At 49.7% G+C, this 16770-nt stretch overlaps 1 protein-coding gene and 1 pseudogene across 6 annotated transcripts in view; one reads left to right on the top strand and one right to left on the bottom strand.

The window, feature by feature from the left end:
* The window catches only part of WDR59 (WD repeat domain 59), a 101249-nt gene extending 85145 nt beyond the window's left edge, over positions 1-16104 (top strand). For 5 of the 6 annotated variants that reach the window (XR_011384093.1, XM_051847282.2, XM_008257615.4 and 2 more), the window contains 6 exons: positions 662-774; positions 2845-2995; positions 3098-3170; positions 4286-4412; positions 4891-5033; positions 15305-16104. Coding sequence is in view for 4 of the 6 variants with exons in the window: in XM_051847282.2 (XP_051703242.1) it covers positions 662-774; positions 2845-2995; positions 3098-3170; positions 4286-4412; positions 4891-5033; positions 15305-15540 (843 nt within the window). In the remaining 2 variants the exon portion in view is untranslated. Of the gene's footprint in view, positions 1-661; positions 775-2844; positions 2996-3097; positions 3171-4167; positions 4413-4890; positions 5034-15304 lie in introns of all 6 variants that reach the window. The other variant, XR_011384092.1, reaches the window with a different exon arrangement.
* On the bottom strand, positions 9956-10314 carry LOC138846736 (large ribosomal subunit protein eL31-like; annotated as a pseudogene).
* Positions 16105-16770: the final 666 nt, after the last annotated feature.

The following is a 16770-nucleotide window of genomic DNA, read 5'->3' as shown; positions in this document are numbered from 1 at the left end:
ATCTTGACTTTTTTTTTTAAGCTTCAGAGAGTAAACAAACTTTGGTAATGAAGGCAACAAAGTTGTGAGTGAATAAAGAAAGACATTAAAGGAGGGGCTGGCATTGTGGCATAGCTGGTAAAGCTGTGGCCTGTGACACCAGCATCCTATATGGGCACCCAGTCATATCCTGGCTGCTCCACTTCCTGTCCAGCTCCCTGCTAATGGCCTGGGAAGAACAGAAAACGGCCCAAGTCCTTGGGCTCCTACTACCTGCATGGGAGATCCAGATGAAACTCCTGGCTCCTGGCTTCAGCCCTTCCTCCTTGCCAACCTAGTTTTATAATAAAACATCAGGAGAAAGTCATACGAGTTAGCAGCTAGATGGATGGCCCGTTGAAATGAGCATTGTGCCATTTCTCTGGCGTTCACGTAATGAAAGGTTTAAGACTGGAGTTTCTCAGGCTTTGCAGTGCACTCAAGTCTCCTCAGGACTTGTGAAATGCAAATCCTGATTCTGTAGTCTGCGTAGGACCTGACCTTCCAAATTTCCGCAGACTCCCGGCTCTGCCACCTTCCGAGCAGTAAGGCCAGAGGCTGCATGTGGAGCTTCAGCGGGCAGCCTTGACGGGTTTTTCTTCCTGCCATCATCGATTTGAGTGTTTCTCTTTGTTCTTTCCAGGTTTGGTCGCTGGCTACTGTAGCTACAGACCTTTGCCTTGGTCCCAAGTCTGACCCAGATTTGGAAACACCTTGGGCTCGACATCCATTTGGACGACAGCTGCTGGAGTCCCTGTAGGTTTCCAGAGTGCAAATGATGTCCATTTTAGGTCGGTAAACCCTGTGTTATTGCCTGAGAGACAGGTGCAGAGGTCTAAGGAAAGAGAGGAAGAAGTAGGCTCTTTTGTTTTGGTACTGAAATCATTTTTGTGCAGAACCAACTTCTTTTTCTTTTTTTTTAAATATTTATTTATTTATTTGAAAAGCAGAGTTACACAGAGAGAGGAGAAGGGGAGAGAGAGAGAGAGGTCTTCCATCTGATGATTCACTCCCCAATTGGCCGCAGTCGCTTGGAGCTGCGCTGATCTGAAGCCAGGAGCCAGAAGCTTCTTCTGGGTCTCCCACGTGGATGCAGGGGCCCAAGGACTTGGGCCATCCTCTACTGCTTTCCTAGGCCATAGCAGAGAGCTGGATCAGCAGTGGAGCAGCCGGGTCTCGAACTGGCGCACACATGGGATGCCAGCTCATCAGGCCAGGGCATTAACCTGCTGCACCACAGCACCGACCCCAGAACCAACTTCTTACAGCAGAAGGAACTTTACAGTATTTGTCATTTTTAATAAAAGGATCTGAGACACCTGAGGCTTTTATGCTTGTAAAAGGATTTGAGACACCTGAGGCTCGGATGTCCTTTAGCGTTTCACACATATTCCTTGAATCATTTAATGTGAACACAGGAGTTTGAGCCTTGAAGTGGTTAAGTTTCTTTTTGGCTCCTGAGAACAGATTAGAGACATGTTCATTGGCATTCATGTTTTCCAAAACCCATCATCAGGCAACTCATGAAAACATTGGCTTTATGCTGAATTTATTGTGTTGAAAATGTGGCAAACTGGAATTACAATACATAAAATAATTTACCACCAAGTAAAATAAAATTCCTTGATCTCCGTAACACTGAGGCCCAGAGCCAGGGCCCAGAAACTCTGCTTCCTTCAGGATGAGGGCCACTCTGCCTACTTGTTGAGGGCAGGCCTGGGACCTCTGTTCCTGCTGCTGTTGCCTCGTGGCTCATGCTCTTTCCCCTCCTTCATGTAAGGCTATAATTCAGGAAGAGTGAAGACTCCTAAAATATTAGATAGAGTGACAGGACAGTGTCAGTGGCACTCCATCACAACTGCAGAGGCCGTCTGATCCCCCGCTTGCATGTTCTAGCTTGGTGGTCCTCACAGGACAGAGCAAACACGAGTCCCTATAAGGTAAAAATATTCCTTGTTGTGCGTATTTAATAGCTCATCTTCGTAATTCTCACCTCTAGAGTGTGCTGACCATGCCGTGGTGTGACAGTGTTCTCTAAGCCCCTTCGTATAACTTTAGGTTCCCTGAGTGACACGTAAAGGAAACTACCAAAAAGCAGCGTGCCTCTTTCTTGGAGACAGGGAGACTGAGAGAGCAAGTTTAGCCTCACCCATTTGTAATCTGCTCAGTTCTTGGAGAATCTACATTCGAGTTTGAATTATGCCTGGATACCAACCTGAAGCTTTCAGATTTCAGGTTATCAAGGTCATTTCTTTCTTTCTTCCTTTTTTTTTTAAAGATTTATTTATTTATTTGAAACTCAGAGTTACACAGAGAGAGGAGAGGCAGAAAGAGAGAGAGAGAGTCTTTTATCCGCTGGCTCACTCCCCAGTTGGCCACAGCAGCTGAAGCTGCGCTGATCTGAAGCCAGGAGCCAGGAGCTTCTTCCGGGTCTCCCACGCAGGTGTAGGGGTCCAAGGACTTGGGCCATCTTCTACTGCTTCCCCAGGCCATAGCAGAGAGCTGGATTGGAAGTGGAGCAGCCAAAGTTTGAACCAGTGCCCACATGGGATGCCAGCACTGCAGGCAGTGGCTTTACCCACTATGCCACAGCACTGGCCCCTTAAGTCATTTCTAATACTTTGCTATTTTTATTCCAAAATAAATTTAACCAAACTCCAAGTAGTTCAGACCATGAGGTCTATAGAAAGCCCCAGATACTGACAGATTTTAGAGCAGAATTAACCATCCTGCCAGCCTGCCCCTAAGGCAGTCGCCTGCCCTGCTGGTGACGTCGTTCCCCAGCCCCTCTTGATGTGTTTTGTCTCCCCTCGCCCTTTCCTTCAGGTTGGCTCATTACTGCCGGCTCCGGGACGTGCAGACCTTGGCCATGCTCTGCAGCGTGTTTGAAGCCCAGTCTCGGCCACAGGGAATACCACATCCCTTCGGGCCGTTTCCCAACCGGTCCTCCACTCTAGTGGTGTCCCACAGTCGCTATGTAAGTGTGCGGTGTCCTTGTTTGTCTGGTGTTTGTCCTCGCGTAAACTCCCTGTGCGCGGAGTCCTGATGCCAGTCCTTTTTGTCCCTCTCCCCTCTGCAGCCCAGCTTTACGTCCTCTGGCTCCTGCTCCAGTATGTCGGACCCGGGGCTCAGCACGGGGGGCTGGAACATAGGTTGGTATGCAGATGACGCTCAGCACGGGGCGGGGCCTGGAACATAGGCTGGTATGCAGATGACGCTCAGCACGGGGCGGGGGCTGGAACATAGGCTGGTATGCAGATGACGCTGGGGGGGCGGGGCCTGGAACTTAGGTTGGTATGCAGATGACGCTCAGCACGGGGCGGGGCCTGGAACATAGGCTGGTATGCAGATGACACAGCCCTCACTGCTGTTCAGCCTCTACAAGCTGTGTGCGTGTGCTTCACGCGTGACCCTCAGTGGGTGCCTGTTCTCCACACCTTTCCCTGATTCTCATGTCTCTCTCAATTTTACGGGCTGGGATAAGCCCGGCCTGCGTGGTGGACAGGCCACGTCTAGTAGATCCCTGTGTCTTGCTGGCTTGCTTTTCATCTCATAACCTGGACAAGCTGACAGTGGGACTTCCCCAACCCAACCGTTGTCCTTCCTCCTCCACGCGCCTTGTCCATGATTGCCGCCACTTCCTGTCACCTGTCTCTTCCCAGGACCATCAGTGCAGAGCAGTAAGACTGGGCCTGGCTCCAGCTGGCCATAGTTTGTTTCATGAGTAGGTGTATTTGTGTTTCCTGGGTTTTAAAATTTTCTTTTCCAAAATGATCCTAATTTTCTTGATTATAAAAGTAGTATATTCCCCATGAAGATAGGTACACAAACGGTATTGGGGAAGAAAACAGTAATCCTTGATCCCACACTTAGGAATATTAACTGTTAACATTCCAGAACATTTCCTCTTACCTGTGTGTGGGTTTGGCCTTTCTATATATGTAATTTTTATGTTCCAGCTTTAATTTTATCACAAGCATTTTAAAAATCTTTATAAATTATAACTGTATAACATCCTGTTATATCACTAGACCATAGTTGGCTTAATTATCCATGAGTATACTTAATTACCAGGTTCTGTTAATAATGAATACCTGGACAAAAAGGCAAGGCGCTCAGGAGAAAATTGTGTTTTGTTCTGTTTCTCAGAATCCCCAGCTCAGCCTGTTTTCCCTAGGAAGTCATTCGCACACACACCAGGTTGTGAGGGTCTGCACCCTGTCCTTGGCCTCTGATTGCCGTATTCCCCTGGCTTGGTTTTCTTCAGCGGGCAGGGAGGCAGAGCACATATCTTCACCCTGGGGAGAGTCTTCTCCTGAAGAGCTCCGCTTTGGGAGCCTGACCTGCAGTGACCCTCGGGAGCGAGAACGCGACCAGCATGATAAAAACAAAAGGTAACCTCCTTCGTCAACAGGAGCACCTGTCCAGAACCCTAGATCCTCCCAGACTGAGACTCTTACTTTCACAGAGGTCTGTTGGGGTGGGCATTGTGGCACACTGGGTTAAGCTGCTGCTTGGGATGCCTGCATCCGTATCGGAGTGTGAGTTCGAATCCTATCTGCTCCACTTCCATTCTAGCCCCCTTCTGATGTGCTTGGGAAGTAGTGGATGGTGGTTCCAGTGCTTGAGTTCTTAGCATCCCTGTGGGAGATCCAGCTGGAGTTCCCAGGCTCCTGACTATAGCCTGACCCAGTCCTGACTGTTGTGGCCATTTGTGGAGTGAAGGAGCAGATAGATTCCTCTCTCTCTCTCTCTCTCTCTCTCTCTATCAAATAAATACATTAATTAATCTTTAAAATTAAAAAAGTCTATTTGGCATCCAGCTTATTTTTCTTAAAGGAACTAAAAGTAAATCTTTTGCTTTTCCTGCAGACTTCTTGACCCCGCCAATACCCAGCAGTTTGATGACTTTAAGAAATGCTATGGGGAAATCCTGTATCGGTGGGGTCTGAGAGAAAAGCGAGCAGAAGTGCTGAAGTTTGTCTCCTGTCCCCCTGATCCGCACAAAGGGATTGGTGAATATGAATTTCTTTCTTTTCCTGCCATTGTCTGGAATGTTCTATGATTTAGTTTGCTCACAACATCATGCTTAAAATGAAATTTTAGCTTCCCATTTATAATCAAGTTTCTGAGGTATTTTGAATCTGTTCCAAGGTTCTGAAAACTTGCATTTTATAAGATTAAATTTTAGTTGTGAAAGAAGTGGATTTATAGACAGGGCTGAGCTATCGATTGGAAGTAGTGACACTTAATCATTTATTCAACTAATATGTACCAAACTCCTCTTAGGCACAGGATTCACACATTCCTTCTCCCGGTGGAACTCAGAGCTGAATAGGGGAGAAAAACTAAATAATTACAAATTGTGATAATATTAGCAAACACGATATTGGCAGGCTGAATAGGGAGAATTTTGAAGGACACGATGAAGTGTAAGGGGAGGGACTCTCTGAGGGTCTGAGGGCTGACGGGCGAGAAGCTGCCGTGCAGGGCAGAGAGGAGAGCGTTCCACACAGAGGGAGCAGCCCTCGTCCTCTGAACAGGGAAGGAACTCGGGTGTGGCTGATCCAGTGGGAAAGAAAAGTGCTCTAAAGCTGGATATAGGCTCAGCAAGGCCTTGTCAGGCAGCAGCTTGTAAATTGTGATGGAGAACTGTGGTCAGCTTCAGAGTCCATGAGCCAGGGACATGCCTGGCTTACATTTTCAGAGGATCATTTTGGCTGTTGGGTGAGGAAAGGATTTGGGCAGGGCAGAGTAGGACGACCTATTGGAGACTCTCGGAGTAGTCGGATCAGCTGCCTTGTCTGAAGGTGGGACTGCTGGAGGTGGAGCCAGGCAGATGAGAAGCGTATTTTAGGAGTGGGTTTGGCCTGGTGGTCAAGATGCTAGGTAGGTCACCTGCATCCCAGGTCCGAGCGCCTGCGTTTGAATCCCAGATGGAGCTCCCAGTTCCAGCTTCCTGCTGATCGTACCCTGAGAGGCAGTGAGTGATGATGGCTCAAATAGTCGGGTTCCTTCCACCCATATTGGAGACCTGGATTGAGTCCCTGGCTTGCCTTCTGCCCCCCAGCCATTGTGGGCATTTAGAGAGTGAACTGGTGGATAGGAACTCTTTATCTGTCTCTCAAATAAATAAATAGGTAATTGCCCCCAAGTCGCTCAGGGATCAGTGGTTTCTGGTAGCTCCAGAAGTTGCTTGCAGGTGAGATTAAAACAGGAGTCTTATTTGATAGCCCTTTTGGGAATCCCAGATTCCACAGAGCTGGATATTAGCTCTCCTCTGCCCCAGATTAAGATGGAATTTTTTTTCCAGAGGGGGAAACGCATTTCCAGGCTGAAAGGGCCCACCGAATCCCTAGCATAATGAGTTAGAAAGACCGAGGATACAGAGCTAGAAGACTGGGAATGTCCCCCACAGAAGGTGAGGAGTGAATGACCTCGCATTCTCAGGAGCAGTCTCGGAAACCCCATGGTGACTCCTCAAGAAATGGTGTCTGACCTGGTTACCAGTCAGGTGTGAAAGTGAGCATCAGCCTACCCAGGGAGGGGGAATAGACTCCCTGTGGGAAACACAGGCGTAGGAATGCTCATGCAAGCTCTCACTGTGACAGACCTGGCCAGCCTCTCCAGACTGGAGCCTTGGCTTCAAGAAAAGGATATTGGCCGGCGCCGCGGCTCACTAGGCTAATCCTCCGCCTAGCGGCGCCGGCACACCGGGTTCTAGTCCCGGTTGGAGCGCCGGATTCTGTCCCGGTTGCCCCTCTTCCAGGCCAGCCCTCTGCTGTGGCCCGGGAGTGCAGTGGAGGATGGCCCAAGTGCTTGGGCCCTGCACCCCATGGGAGACCAGGAAAAGCACCTGGCTCCTGGCTCCTGCCATCGGATCAGCGCGGTGCGCCGGCCGCAGCGCGCCAGCCGCGGCGGCCATTGGAGGGTGAACCAACGGCAAAGGAAGACCTTTCTCTCTGTCTCTCTCTCTCACTGTCCACTCTGCCTGTCAAAAAAAAAAAAGAAAAAAAAAAAGAAAAGAATGTTGAAAAAGAATCTAGAGTGCTTCAGGGTTCAGTGTGTTTAAAGACGATTCAGGTATTCGAGGGAGAATTTGGAGAATGAATTATTGATAAGTGCATAGCAAACTAAGCAAATGAAGAAGCAAGACTATTACTCTGGGAAAAGCAAAATGTGCAAGAAGGGAAGGGTGATAGTATGTGGCATGGCTTGCATAATATTTACTTGGCTAACTAACGTGAAACCAGAATACTGATCCAACCCACATTGGGCAGCAGACTGCATGGGGAAGATGAGAGACAGGCGGCACAGGTGTGCAGTGGCACAGGTGTGCAGTGGGAGACTAGGAGAGTGAGAGACATTCCCTGTGGCAAGTCGGTGGCCAATGCATGAATATGAAAACTAGGAAATAGCTTTATAAACTTGTTTGGCGACAGGGCTGTGAAAACTAAGCAGGTAAATGAACTGAAAGGATTTTCTCTAGGGAGTGCTGGGATGAGGTTGGCAGGGAATGGCTTGGCAATGAGGTGTATAGAGTTATTTGACTCAAGTTGCATTTCAAGTTGTTTGAAAAAAACAAACTACAGAAATGCATTACTTTCGATGGTGAATAACAAGGATGATTTTTTAATATAGGTTATTTTGGTGTATGTATTTGAAGAAATGTAAAGACACAGTATATTTTTTTTCATAGCATTTAAGGGCAAGAAGGTATACTAGAAGAGATTAATGATAGCCAGCTATAATTTATTATCTTTTAAAATTAACTTTCAGGGAACATGCATTTAGCCTGGTGTTTAGTACGCCCATGTCCCACATCAGGGCCTAGGTTCAATTCCTGGGCCCAGTCCCCTGACTCTGGCTTCCTGTCAGTACAGACTGGGAAGCAGCAGTGATGGCTCAGATAATCGTGTCCCAGTCACCCACATGGTGGGAGACCTAGACTGAGTTCCCAGCTCCTAGCTTTAGCCCTGGCCCAGCCCTCAACAGTGTGTGTGTGTGTTTCTCAAAGAAAAAAAATTTAAGTTATTTTTGGGGAAAAGTGGATCACATATCGAACTGATATGTCAATCTATCCGTCAGCTAAACCATTACTGACATCTGTTATAAAGTGTCCTGCTGGATCCTATAGGGTATACAGATAAGTAGGAGGTGTACTTTGGGGTTATGTCAAGAAGTCTATAACCCAGTCAGATTCTGAGTCATAGACTTAGGAAGACTTACATGATAATCAGAATCAATCATCTAAATGGCGACATATCTGAACTAATGTTTGAACGTTTTGCAGAGAAGGTCAGTGCATGGTTGTCTTTTACGGTTTTGTTCCTAAGTATTCCTAATGATTCATGACCTTACAATCTGTATTTAGATTTTAACTTTAAAGAGTGTTTTATTTCAATTTATTTAAATCTAACCTGTTAAACCAAGGGCTAGAGATTGAACAAGAAGGGAGAAAGGGGTTGTTCTCAGATGACTATTAACCACAGTTGCATTTTTCCATCAGTCTTATTCATTCTTTGCTAAGTAATTCTTGTCCTAATTGTTTGGTTCTCTAACCATGTATATATATTTTCACAAAAGTCATCTGCTCCTGGGCCAAAGGGTCCTGAGAATCCTGGCTCCATCCCAGCCTCGCCCATGTCTCCTGGCAGAGATGGTGTCACATCCAGCTCTCTCTCTTCACTGGATCCATAGTGAAGAGGACAGAGGACTTTCAGTAGCTTCTTTTTTTTCTTTCTTTCTTTTTTTTTTTTTTTTGACAGGCAGAGTGGACAGTGAGAGAGAGAGACAGAGAGAAAGGTCTTCCTTTGCCGTTGGTTAACCCTCCAATGGCTACCACGGCCGGCGCACTGCGCTGATCCTAAGCCAGGAGCCAGGTACTTATCCTGGTCTCCCATGGGGTGCAGGGCCCAAGCACTTGAGCCATCCTCCACTGCCCTCCCTGGCCACAGCAGAGAGCTGGCCTGGAAGAGGGGCAACCGGGACAGAATCCGGCGCCCCGACCGGGACTAGAACCCGGTGTGCCAGTTCCGCAAGGTGGAGGATTAACCTAGTGAGCCGCGGCGCCGGCTTTTTTTTTTTTTTTTTTGACAGGCAGAGTGGACAGTGAGAGAGACAGAGAGAAAGGTCTTCCTTTTGCCATTGGTTCACCCTCCAATGGCCACCGCGGCCGGCGTGCTGCAGCTGGCACACCGCACTGATCCGAAGCCAGGAGCCACGTGCTTCTCCTGGTCTCCCATGGTGTGCGGGGCCCAAGTACTTGGGCCATCCTCCACTGCACTCCCTGGCCACAGCAGAGAGCTGGCCTGGAAGAGGGGCAACCGGGACAGAATCCTGTGCCCCGACCGGGACTAGAACCCGGTGTGCCAGTTCCGCAAGGTGGAGGATTAGCCTAGTGAGCCACGGTGCTGGCTTCAGTAGCTTCTAAAGAGGCCTGATTTTGTTGTTCCTTCTGGATGCTTCTGTTTCTGACTTTAAGTAAATGTAAGGCAAAAGCAGAAGCCAGCAGTGGACACCAGAGCTAAACGACCTTGGTGATCAGCAATGCCACGGAGCAGAGGGGTCTCTGTGCAGTTACGTCATCAGTAAACAGGGTTTAGGTGGTGGTTGCTTTCAGACTAAAGCATTTTGGACAGTGGGGATACTGAAAAACAATGAGGAGCTTTAAATTCACCCCATAAAATGTTTAACTTTGTCAAATGAAAGGAGTATATTGTTTGAAGTGTCAATCAAGCACATTTAAAAAGCTGATTTGTCGTCAGGTATGCTAGCCTTTATAAATAGCCTTGATATCCTATTTGTGTTGGAAACATGTTACATTATTAACCTTGTTATTTTTATACAGTTACTTAGGGAAGTGGAACTTCCCTTTTTGATTCCTTGTACTGTGAGTTTATTTTTATTTATTTTTTCTTTTTGCCATTTTACAACTTTAATCAGTTCTCATCCACATAGGCTGTAGATTTTTCAAAGTGGTGACAGGTACATAAGTAACCAAAGTATAGAATTTATTTGGTGAACCTTCATCCTCACCAGGTTTTCTGGATGGTCTCACTCGAATGCCGTATTCCGTTGGCTCAGATGGCTTTGTTGAGCCTGGTATCAGTGTGCACATCTGGAGTCCCTGTCTCTTTCATGGCAAACTTCTGGAGCTCTTTGAGTGCCCAAGGGACGTGCTTCTTGAAGCCCACTCCCTAGATGCACTTGTGAGTGTTGGTGGTGCACTGTTGGTCACCACTTCATTGATGGCAGAATGGCCTTCTTCTCGCCACCCTTCTTTGCAGGAGCCATCTTGTAGAGCCCAAGTTGGAAAGCTATTTTATTTTTTTGAGAGACAGAGACATCCAGAGAGAGATCTCTCAGTCGATGACTCAGTCTCCAGATGCCCCCACAGCAGCCAGGGCTGGGCCTGGCTGAAGCTAGATCTCTCCCCCTCTCCCCCTCTCCCCCTCTCCCCCTCTCCCCCTCCCCCTCCCCCTCCCTCTCCCTCTCTCCCTCTCCCCCTCCCTCTCCCCCCCTCTCCCCCTCTCCCTCTTCTTCTCCCTCTCCCCCTCTCTCCCTCTCCCCCTCCCTCTCTTCCCCTCTCCCTCTCCTTCTCCCTCTCTCCCTCTCTCCCCCTCCCTCTCCCTCTCCTTCTCCCTCTCCCCCTCTCCCTCTCTCTCTCTCCCCCTCCCTCTCCCTCTCTCCCCCTCTCCCTCTCCCTCTCTCCCCCCCTCCCTCTCTCCCCCTCCCTCTCCCTCTCTCCCCCTCTCCCTCTCCTTCTCCCCCCCTCTCCCTCTCCTTCTCCCTCCCTCTCTCTCTCTCCCTCTCCTTCTCCCTCTCCTTCTCCCCCTCTCCCTCCTGCCCTCCCTCTCTCCCCCTCTCCTTCCCTCCCTCTCCCCCTCTCCCTCTTTCCCTCTCTCCCTCTCCTTCTCCCTCCCTCCCTCTCCCCCTCTCCCTCTCTCCCTGTCTCCCTCTCTCCCTGTCTCCCTGTCTCCCTCTCTTCCTCTCTCCCCCTCTCCCTGTCTCCCTCTCTCCCCCTCTCCCTGTCTCCCTCTCTCCCCCTCTCCCTCTTTCTCTCTCTCCCTCTCTCCTTTAAAGATTTATTTATTTACTTGAAAGGTAGAGTTACAGAGAAACAGAGGTGGAGAGAGAGGTCTTCCACCCACTGTTCACTCCCCAGATGGCTGCAACAGCCAGAGCTGTGCCACTCTGCAGCCAGGAGCTTCTTCCAGGTCTTCCACATGGGTGCAGGGGCCCAAGCACTTGGGCTGTCTTTCCCTGCTTTCCCAAGCCTTAGGAGAGAGCTGGATCGGAAGTGGAGCAGACAGGACTTGAACTGGTGCCCATATGGGATGCCGGCACTTCAGGCGGCGGCTTTACCTGCTATGCCACAGCCCCGGCCCCTGAAGCTGGATCTCAAATCTCAATCCAGGTCTTCCACATGGTGACAGGAGCCTAATTACCTTAGCCATTACCTGCTGCCTCCCACAATCTGGGATGGCACACTGGAGCTGGGACTCAAACACAGGCCTCCAGTGTGAGACGCAGGCATCTTAACCAGCGCCTCGAGTACCCTGTGAAGTGGGTTTGATAATTACGAGGGCTCTCACAGTAATGTCGCACTAATTAAAAGCATGGGAGTAGCAAACATCCAGTTTTTTCTGGTTTCCCTCCTGCGTGAGTGCACAGTAGCTGAATAGATCTGTAGTGTTGCACAGTGGACATCTGGGAGTTCCTCAGGTTGTGCAGGTGAAGGAGACGCCTGACGGCTCTTACGTCTGGAGCCCATGTCCCGCTGCACCTCCTCAAGCGTGGGAGGAAGCAGTGCGCCAGCAGCGCCCAGGGGCCTCGCACAGCTGCTCCACTGTTTCAGAACAGCAGTGCCACTGGATGCTCGTAAGAAGCAAGGGAGAATGATTGGTGTTTTTGTGTTTTCTGTCTTTGTGAATTTAGATTCACTTAGAAACTGTCCAGATCCCTCTAAATTATTCATTTATTAGCTAAGTGAAATATTAGTTCAGATTCTTAAAGTTAATAAGGATCTTGAAAATTATGTTTGAGCTGACTCACTGTAGAGAAACACAATTATTTGTGACATTCTGAGTTTTTCAAAGAGATAAAATTTTAATAATCTTAGATAGGGGGAGTAATGAAGTTTACATTTACAGTTATCTCAAGTGCCAAAGAACAAACTCTTCAAAAAGACATGTTATTATAATTTGATTTACTTGAACACAAAATTTTTTACATTCCCATAATTGTAAATATTGAGTAGAAGTAATATCTTGTCTGACCAATAAAACCAGTAATGGAAATTTAAGAAGTTTAAACTAATTAGGTTTCTCATGAGCATATAAAGCAGAGTCTTACATAATGTAAAAAGCTAGGCTTAGGTGGAGAAGACCTAGATGTTTTGAAACCAAAATTATCAAACCAGTCTGATCTGACTCAGGGTTTATCTTAACTAGGACTGTCATAAAAGTTTGTGTTTAATTACTGTGTATTAAAGCAGTTTTGTTGTAGTATTTTTTTTACCTCTGGTTGTCATACAGCCGAGGGGTGAGATGTGAGATGTCCAAGGGAAGACAAGGAGGGGCCGACTTGGGAAGGTGACGATGTTGTATGGATAGAGAGAGGGGAATGAAAATGGCGGGGCCCGAAGTAGCCATCTGGGGTTACAAGAGATACAGCCAGACTACACACTAGCCTCGGTGATCTGGTTGTATCTGAAATGAGAGGCATTTCTTTCTCTCTTTCTGTTCTTTTACATTTTTTGAAGGACTTATTTGTGTTTGAAAGGCAGAGTGACAGTAGAGAGAGTGGGAGGGAAGAAGGAGGGAAGAGAAGGAAAAGCAAGGGAGAGAGACATATCTTCCATCCACTAATTCACTCCTCAAATGGCTGCAACAGCCAGGCCTGGGCCAGGCTGAAGCCAGGAACCAGGAAATCCATCCGGTCTCCCACACAGGTGGCAGGGGTTCAGCTACTTAGGTCATGTTTCCACGGCCTTCCCAGCCGCATTAGCAGGAAGGTGGGTTGGAAGCTGAGCAGCCAGGCCTCAGACTAGCACTTAGTATGGCATGCTGTTGTTGCAAGAGGTAACTTAACCTGCTGTACCACAGTTCTGGCCACTTTAAATTTTTTATTTATTTTTATTTTATTTGAAAGACATAGAGACAAAGACACAGAGACAGAGAGCAAACTTCCATCCACTGGTTCCCTTCTCAAATGACCACAGTAGCCAGAGCTAGGCCAGACTGAAACCAGGAGCCCAGAACTGAGTCTGGGTCTCCCAAGTGAGTGGCATGGCCCATTGACTTGAACCATCTTTTACTGTCTGCCAGGATGTGCATTAGCAGGAAACTGGAATCAGAAGTGGGGCTAGGACCCAAACCAGGCACTCTGGAGTGAGGAGTGGGCATCCTAGGCAGCAGCAATTCAACCACCGTGCCAAATGTGCATCCTAAGGCACACTGCTCAATGGTGGCCACCCTCCAGGATCCCTCAGCTTCCTGGGGACAGGCGTGGTGGGCAGGTGATGTGGTTCACCCAGGGTGGAGGTTGTGCCAGGTGGTGTGGTGCAGGGGAGGAAGGGCAAAGGAGTCGAGGATGTTCACAGAAACCTGGTAGAGTTAGTGCAGGGCTTCAGGTTGACCAGAGGGTAGATTACAGCGAGAAAGGCACAGGTGACAGCAGTGGTGGAGACATTGGATTGGAGACCAGCGGCAAAGACTGAAAGCCCGGGTGAGCAAGGGTTGGTGAGGTGGATTTTGGAGATGCCAAGAACTGTGCTAAGAATTGGGATAGAGAGGTGCTGGCATTGTAGTGTGGCACATTAAGCCTCTGCCTACAACACCAGCATCCCATAGGGCACTGGTTCAAGTTCATTAGCCATTCCACTTTCGATCATGCTCTCTGCTAATGCACTTGGGAAAGCAGCAGAAAACGGCCCAAATGCTTAGGCTCCTGCACCCACATGGGAGACCCAGAAGAAGCTCTTGGGACCTAGCTTCGGCCTGGCCCAGCCCTGGCCACTTGGGGAGTGAATCCATGGATGGAAGATTGAGTCTTTCTCCCTCCCTTTCTCTTCCCCTCCCCCTCCCCTTCCCCCTCTCCCTCTCCTCCCCCTCCCTTTCCTCTTCCTTCCCCTCCCCCTCCCCTTTCTCTCCCACTCTCCCTCCCCTTCCCCTCCCCTCCTCCTTCTCCCTCCCCTTTCTCTCCCACTCTCCCTGCCCTTCCCCTCCCCTCCCCCTTCTCCCTCCCCTTTCCTTCCCACTCTCACTCCCCTTCCCCTCCCCCCTTCTCTTCCCCTCTCCCTCCCCCTTCCCGCTCTCTTCCTCCCCCTCCCCCTCCCCCTCTTCTTTTCTCTCTCTCCTTCTCTCTGTCTCTCTCTAACAAGAACAGAAGTCCTCAGTGAACTGGGTGACTGCAGAATGTCAGTAGATGGTTACAGAGAAAGCGGAGAAGGCTGGCGCTGGCAGGTGGCCTCAGCCCCAGAGCAGGGTGGTGGTCTGGAGGCAGTAGCGGGACCTGGTATCCCCGTCTTGCCCTTGCTGTCGTGGGACTTCAGGAGGAAATGACCTTTTGCCTAGCAGTCAGCAGGGACAGTCAGGATTTAGTTAGGGTCAGGTAGGGAGGGGAGCATCCGAGGTGGGGAGGTATAGCCCATGGGCAGGTCCGTGCCCTGGTGGCCCAGGGGAAGGAGGAGGAGGAAGGAAGCGCAGAGCAGCAGGCTTGAGAGGTGAGCGGGGGCGAGCAGGGTCTCCTGGACTCAGCACGGTAGTGACTGCCGCAGACTGGGCCCCCCCAGGTGGTAGGGTGGGCCGCACAGTCTCTTCCCGCAGGCGGGGCCCAGTCCTAGCAGGCCATTTTGGGGTCCTGACAAGAGCCATCGTCCCGAGCGGTCCCTGGTGTTGGTGAAATCAGCTCTCTCCTGATGTGCTTCCTGAGTCCGTTCTGCAGCAGATGCCTGGTGAACACCTGCTTCGTGTCAGGCCCCTGCCAGCCGTGGGGGCAGGAAGAGGCATCCAGCACAGCTGCTGGCTTCTCCCGAGACCCCCTAGAGCAGGTGCCAGCCGTGCCCTCTCCCCATGCCCTGCCACTTGGTGACAGCGGCTGCCCTTTGTAAGACTTACCTAGATGGCAGTAGTTCTGCTGTTTTTAAAGAAGATGAAAGCCATAGGCCTGAGAGAAGCCAACAGAAGCCCGAGGTGCCCGTGTGCTTCCCTGCCAGCACCCGGTTCCCATTCAGAACAGCGCTCACGTTGCCCCTTGTCTCCCCCGTCCCCGCCCGTTCCAGAGTTTGGCGTGTACTGCAGCCACTGCCGGAGCGAGGTCCGAGGCACGCAGTGTGCCATCTGCAAGGGCTTCACCTTCCAGTGTGCCATCTGCCACGTGGCCGTGCGCGGCTCATCCAATTTCTGCCTGACCTGTGGGCACGGCGGCCACACCAGCCACATGATGGAGTGGTTTCGGACTCAGGAGGTGTGTCCCACTGGCTGTGGCTGCCACTGCCTGCTCGAAAGCACTTTCTGACCTTGAGAGGGTGGAGCTGTCGGAAGCCCCAGAGGACACCGGTGCCGGCAGCAAGCGCTTTGCCAGGAGAGACTGTCAGGAACCGCCGAGCCGGGAGCGCCTGGTCTTCATGGGTTGCCACTGCGTCTGTGTGCCTCCTCATGGACATCACTGAGGAGGAGGGGATGTGCGCACAGAGCTTTGTGTGTTGCCTGCGTCAGCTTAGCTACCAGGCAGGAAGTTCTCATTCAGAAAAACACCTGCCTGCAGAGCCAGTGTTACCTCGAGGTGTCAGCCTCAACCCACTGAGCGGTGTTGATGCCAGTGCCGAGACCGCTGTCAGATGCGGAAGGCGGCCTCCTGAGCCAGAGGACGTGGTGTCAGTGTCGCCGCCCGGCGGGCTGTGCCGTGTGCAGCTCCAGAAGCTGGGACATTGGATGAGCTCATGGAGAGTGGTCTTCTGGAAAGTGACACTCGCATTGTGCATAGGCGATGTACTGAAGGAGCCCTAAGGTATATTTTGTTTGTCATTTCTCCTCCAGCTGCTGTTCCTCGGCTAATAAAATTCTAGTCGTTTGAAAAAAACCAGAAAGTGGAAGTGAATTTAGTGACTCGTTTTTTACCCTAATTCTCACTGAGCTTATTTTGGATAGGATGGAAGTCAGTGCTCTGATTTTTAAAGGAAACGTTGGTTTATTTTTGTCATCTGACAGGAGAAAATAGAATTTGACATTTCAGGTTCTTTGCAGCCCCAAGAGTCTCGTAATGATTTCTTGCAGAGAGGGAAGAAGAGCTGGCATTGCAGCACTGAAACCCGGTGTCCCCGCAGCCGTGCGGATTGCCCGTTCTGGCGCGCGCCTCTCTTCATCCGAACCCCTTGAGAACTGTACCCATGTTTTTCTGTGTTCTGAGTGGTTGCAACTCCTGTGCCCACCAGTTCTTCAGTGTGGTTTTCAGCTCTTCACATTGAATGTATTCCAGAAAAAAAATTTTGGGTATTTCTATTGAAACTCCTCTTTCTTAAAATTTTACATTTCCACAACGATCAGTTTAAGCAATGCCCCATGATTTGAGAGTGTTGTACATCACTGCGCTCAAACTACAGCCCAGGACACATGAATGGATTCTGAAATCATTGCAGCGGATCAAAAACAGTATGTAGAGGAAATAAAATAGTGTAGAAGAGAAATAATCACGATGCACCATATGGAGAGAAAGTGAATACAAGGGTATTTCATAAAGTCCATGGGA

The sequence above is a fragment of the Oryctolagus cuniculus genome, chromosome 18, assembly GCF_964237555.1.
Source record: "Oryctolagus cuniculus chromosome 18, mOryCun1.1, whole genome shotgun sequence".
NCBI classification, from domain to species: domain Eukaryota; kingdom Metazoa; phylum Chordata; class Mammalia; order Lagomorpha; family Leporidae; genus Oryctolagus; species Oryctolagus cuniculus.
The sequence above is the reverse complement of the archived record's forward strand: the minus strand, read 5'-3'. Positions and strand labels throughout refer to the sequence as shown.